Raw genomic sequence first — 5,860 nt, forward strand, 5'->3', positions numbered from 1 at the left:
GACTCCTAATTCCATCTGAAAAGAATGCTAGTCTCGTACTTCAGCTGTACTACCATTAAGATCGCTGTGTAACTCGTAAATACGTGCAGACGTTAAGAGTAAAGCATACGTTCACACGTTAATTCAGAGCTAGACCTTACCCTACCGACTGCACCAGGCGCCGTTGTACGCGGTGCAGATCGACAGCCAACGAACAATCCAGTGAATCCCGGTAGTAATCATATATTCGCGCGCAGTCGGCGCGACAAGCCTGAAAAGCGTTATATTCTCGGTCCATCGTGAGATACTCAGGCAGTGAGCGATGTCGTATTATAATAAGACCTTCTCGAGTGACCGCTCGGCGCTGATTAGCGAGATCTTTCCGCCTGTGTGCACACGGCACAATTTACTCGTATTTCCATCGCGATTAGCATCGCGGTTTTGTCGTGACTGTATTTTTGCTCGACTGTGAGACGTGCCTCGTGCTAAAGTTGTGCGCCATTACCTGGATTAGTGCCATCCTTGGTTGAGCACTCTATACCGTGGTTATTGTCTCTGGGGCCGTTCGTGTAAAGTTTGTAATGTAAGGAAAGCGGGTGCCTCGACTCGAGAATACTATACACAGACATCATGCTGTGGGTTTTGGCCTTGTTAAGCGTTTTCTAAGTTCCGCCATCGTTAGCAAGAGTTAACAGTAGCGCGGGCTGCTCAAGAGAAAATCTGCCTTCAGCATGTGTGGCTTCAACCCTAATAATGTCGTGCCTTGTACCATGTTAGCAGCTACTGACTCTTGGTCTACGACTGAACACGCAATATGTAACCACAACATTTCCTTCCATTCATTCCACATAAGACCGAATCCACACAACATATCACTGCATGGCAAGTAGATTGATACTGGAGGCCGCCCGTTGTACATACTCCAAAGATTCCATATGCTTTCCTCGCCGTGTTTTTGCTTTGAAAACCAACCCGTACATGCTCGTGCTCTTTTATATTACCGGTCACGTTTGTTATTGGCCACACATCACCCTACTAACCCATAGTTTCATTACCTGATCTATTGGCTCAGTAGGTGAGCACGTTTTAAGGCGACTTACTCCCGGGTATTTTGCCGCGCTGTGCAGAATGCAGAAATCCTGCAGGAGCAACCCTAGTCTCCCCATGCATCTCTCGCAATCAAGCCGCACGTGCGAGTTCTGAACCTGTTGCTGCAGCTCTAGCGACAGATCTCCATCGCATGTCCGACCCTCGCGCAGGACGGCGAATATCGCTCTGCAAATACACGCGGGCGGCTCGATTTCGGCGTCTAGCTTGGCCCATACGGTCTGATGTGTAACCGTCAGCGGTCCATAAATTGGTGTGTTTTCGATGGCCTGGCAGAACGGGTAGCTGGGCATACTCGGACGCAGCCTCATGCGACCCTTACAGACGTGATTTGGTATCACGTATCTGGTGCTCGTCGTCGCGAAGTATGGATGTATGGCGGATACGGAGTGGCAGGCTGTATGATCGTCCTGTGAAAACGACGAGAACCACCCTCGTACGTGCGGCCCACACTCGTTATCTCGCGCGCTGTCGTAAGTCCTTTAGGCTCTCACATTTACAGCGCTCTCTGCAAGTACTGTACTTTGCAGTGGTCTGTCTACCTTGTCTCATGTGTGCCGGGTAAAAAAATACCGGGAGCCGAGTGCGACGTTTTAATTCGCTCTGCCAAACCTCCGAATCGCTCCCGCAAAACAACTCTAGAGCCGAAAAATCCAATTTGACAAAAAATCGGCTCTCGGTAGCGGGGCTCTGGCGATGTGCGAGTTGAAACATGTCGAGCTGCGCCTGAAAAACCTGCGTCGCACGCCATCCATGCCAACTGAACCACTCCCGGTGCAGAAATTCTCAACTAGGGGCGTAGCGTACCTCCGGGGCGTAGTACGCATAGCACTAGGCGACGCAAGTTGCCTAGCTTGTCAGGGCGTAGCTACGTCGCAGATACGCAGTTGCGTAACGATCGATTTCTCCACCAAGCTTTTTTTTTATTGGAAAAAGAGAGAGGAGAGCGCAAGAGAGAGAAGAGAGAGAGAGAGAGAGAGAGAGGGAGAGGGAGGGGAGAGAGAGCGAGAGAGCGAGCGAGCGAGAGAGAGAGAGAGAGAGAGAGAGAGAGGAGAGAGAGAGAGAGAGCGAGCGAGAGCGAGAGAGAGCGAGAGAGAGAGAGAGAGAGCGAGCGAGCGGAGAGCGATGAGCGCGCGAGAGGAGAGAGAGAGAGAGAGAGAGAGCGAGAGAGAAGAGCGACCGCAAGCACGCGAAGCAAGACGACGCGAGAGCGAGAGAGAGCGAGAGAGAGAGCGAGAGAAGAGAGAGAGAGAGGAGGAGATGAGAGAGAGAGCCAGCAGAGAGAGCGGAGAGGAGAGAGAGACGAGAGAGACTGGAGAGAGAGAGAGAGAGAGAGAGAGGAGAGACGAAGAGAGAGAGGAGAGAGAGAGAGAGATGGAGCAGAAGAGAACGCGCGAGAGAGAGAGAGAGAGAAGAGAGAGAGAGAGAGAGAGAGAGAGCGAGAAGCGAGAGACGAGAGAGAGAGAGAGAGAGAGAGAGCTGAGAGCGTAGTCCAGTCAGTGACTGGATTCATGGATGTGCCAAAAGCCCGCATTTTGCCCATTGTTTTGACATAAAATTCAGAAGGAGGCATGCCCCCCTGGACGCCCTATGTCACTCAGACCATGTGGCGCGCCGTAGTGCGTACAACATCCCTTTCTAACTACATAGCTTTACGCCCTGACTGTAACATGAGCAGCAAGTATTTTTTGGCTCTGGTTTCGGAACAACGTGCCCTCAGGACTTGTGCAAACATGGAGAGATTCTTGCAGCGAGGGGTCAACTCGTGGCGACTCGGAATGAGTGAAATATAGGCAATTCAAATAACTCTCGTGAGTGGCCAAATATACTCCGGTAAAAATTTTATGACGCGAGCTATTTATCACCCAGAACTTGCAAAATAAGCTCCCGTAAAAAGTTTTTAGATTGGTCCATTGTCCACTGTGTAAAAACTATGTTCCGTGTCTATGAGCAGCCAAGCATCACTAAATGTAGTAACAGTGCCGTAAACCGGACATTTAAGGAGCGAATATGGCTAAGCTAACCCCATACTAGAGTAACTGATGCTTGTATCGCTATAATATATAATATATATCTTACAGCGGGATACCTCGGTGTTGGCCGGAAATACCGAATGTAGGTATGGTTGTGTGTGTAAATACTGACCATAGATATGGTTGTGTGTGTAAATACTGACTGTAGGTATGGTTGTGTGTATAAATACTGACTGTAGGTATGGTTGTGTGTGTAAATACTGACTGTAGGTATGGTTGTGTGTATAAATACTGATCGTAGGTATGGTTGTGTGTGTAAATACTGATCGTAGGTATGGTTGTGTGTGTAAATACTGACTGTAGGTATGGTTGTGTGTATAAATACTGACTGTAGGTATGGTCGTGTGTGTAAATACTGACATTTACACACACAACCATACCTATTCAGTATTTATACACACAACCATACCTACAGTCAGGATTTACACACACACAACCATACCTACAGTCAGGTGTAAATACTGACTGTAGGTATGGTCGTGTGTGTAAATACTGACTGTAGGTATGGTTGTGTGTATAAATACTGACTATAGGTATGGTCGTGTGTGTAAATACTGACTGTAGGTATGGTTGTGTGTGTAAATACTGAATGTAGGTATGGTTGTGTGTGTAAATACTGACTGTAGGTATGATTGTGTGTGTAAATACTGACTGTAGGTATGGTTGTGTGTATAAATACTGATCGTAGGTATGGTTGTGTGTGTAAATACTGATCGTAGGTATGATTGTGTGTGTAAATACTGACTGTAGGTATGGTTGTGTGTATAAATACTGACTGTATAGGTATGGTCGTGTGTGTAAATACTGACTGTAGGTATGGTTGTGTGTGTAAATACTGAATGTAGGTATGGTTGTGTGTGTAAATACTGACTGTAGGTATGGTTGTGTGTGTAAATACTGACTGTAGGTATGATTGTGTGTGTAAATACTGACTGTAGGTATGGTTGTGTGTGTAAATACTGACTGTAGGTATGGTCGTGTGTGTAAATACTGACAGTAGGTATGGTTGTGTGTGTAAATACAGTTGCAACATGTTTGGTCAATTGAGTAAATGCACTGCCCATAGATGCAGGTAGGTGTGTAAAGAATGGCTGTATGCAGGTCTACAGTCAGGCATGAAGATGAAGTCATCACTGCGGCAATAACTCGAGATATCTCGTCTTTGTTTTGATCTTTTGTAAGTGGTTCGCGCTTGCGCACCGCCACACATCTATCTACACATATATGCTTTTGCAATGTCTCATGCAAAATCACTTGCTCTACAGGTGGCGCCAGTATCTATGGGTTAAATATTGCCAAGCCGTCAGACATGGACGTTATCCGGGGGATGACGGGTGTGTGTCCACAGCACAACATTCTATTTGACGTTCTCACCCCTCGTGAACACTTGGAAGTGTTTGCTAGTCTGAAGGGGGTAGTGCCTGATCGACTCAATGCCGAGGTGGGTTATGCGATTATGAGCCTACAGGGGGGAGCTACCTGTCAATTTACATGAACCATATTAATGCTGCGTTACATGTATGTAGTTACTAGACAATTTTGCCTAACACAGTCCTTAATTCGATGTCGAGCATGGAAGAGCGGATATACAACCATGCCTGCTCCCTTATAGGTGATAGCTTGGGAAATGAAATTTCCTTTCAATTATATTTGAGGTTAAGATCGAGTCTTGAACTGAAACGGTGAGTGTGATATATATAGTAAGGGTGTTTATTTGCTGCCGATTTATGTAAAGTTCTAACACTTAACTGTAGATTAGGACTTTGCTTGTGGAGGTTGGTCTGATGGAGAAAGCTGATACACCAGCTAGTAAGCTGAGTGGAGGTCAGAAACGCAAGCTCTCTCTCTGTATTGCTGTCATCGGCGATCCAAAGGTAACAGATACCACTGCACTATATGTTTGACTGTTACATTATTCGAAGAACTTCTTCACTTTTATTTTTGCACTTCTAATAATTTTGGTCTCTAATCTCTAATATGAGATGAATTAGCAAAGATGTCTTACTAATTGGTTAAATGAATAAATTAAGGGAAAAAACAGTGCAGTAAAGAAACAGCTCACTGGTGATAATAAGATATCTTGTATCTGCCTCTGATATTGATATTAAGCTATAGAACATTTCACATCTGTTAATGTATGTATTGACAAGATAGAAGCTCGATTCTATTTGCAAAATGAATTTTTTTTTGACATCCACTCTGAATAGTAATGATAATAATAATAACAGTAATGATAATGATGATAAAAATAATAATAACAACAACAACAACAACAACAACAACAATAATAATATAGGAATAATGCCAATAAGAGAGTGACCGGAAAATTTTTACACACACACACACACACACTCACGCAGACACGCACACACCTACGGAGCCTATCTCTTGTGTGCAGGTCGTGTTTCTTGACGAGCCGACGGCGAGCATGGACCCGTACTCGCGCCGGCAGGTGTGGAGTCTGCTGCGCAGGCTGCGGCCGGGCCGCATCATCCTGCTGACCACGCACATGATGGACGAGGCCGACATCCTCGCTGACCGCAAGGCGATCATGTCCAGCGGCCGCCTGCGCTGTGTCGGCTCGTCCTTCTTCCTTAAGAATCGGTTCGGCATCGGCTACCACCTGACGTGAGTGATAACTACACAGATACATGCTGTGCTGATGAGTAAAATTGCTCTGAATGCTGGTAGAGATAGATGATAGAGTGGAAGAGATTGTGAGAACTACAATGATACTGTGC

General features: G+C 46.1%; 1 protein-coding gene across 1 annotated transcript in view; it reads left to right on the top strand.

Moving 5' to 3' along the window:
* Nucleotides 1-4,386: 4,386 nt before the first annotated feature.
* Nucleotides 4,387-5,860, top strand: part of LOC106821516 (ATP-binding cassette sub-family A member 8-A-like) — a 27,145-nt gene continuing 25,671 nt past the window's right edge. Inside the window, exons 1-3 of the mRNA XM_014826364.1 lie at nucleotides 4,387-4,560; nucleotides 4,874-4,993; nucleotides 5,518-5,747. Of these exons, the coding sequence (XP_014681850.1) occupies nucleotides 4,429-4,560; nucleotides 4,874-4,993; nucleotides 5,518-5,747 (482 nt within the window). The 5' untranslated portion in view covers nucleotides 4,387-4,428. The remainder of the gene's footprint in view (nucleotides 4,561-4,873; nucleotides 4,994-5,517; nucleotides 5,748-5,860) is intronic.

Source organism: Priapulus caudatus, unplaced genomic scaffold (genome assembly GCF_000485595.1).
Source record: "Priapulus caudatus unplaced genomic scaffold, Priapulus_caudatus-5.0.1 Scaffold76, whole genome shotgun sequence".
Taxonomy (NCBI): Eukaryota; Metazoa; Priapulida; class Priapulimorpha; order Priapulimorphida; family Priapulidae; genus Priapulus; species Priapulus caudatus.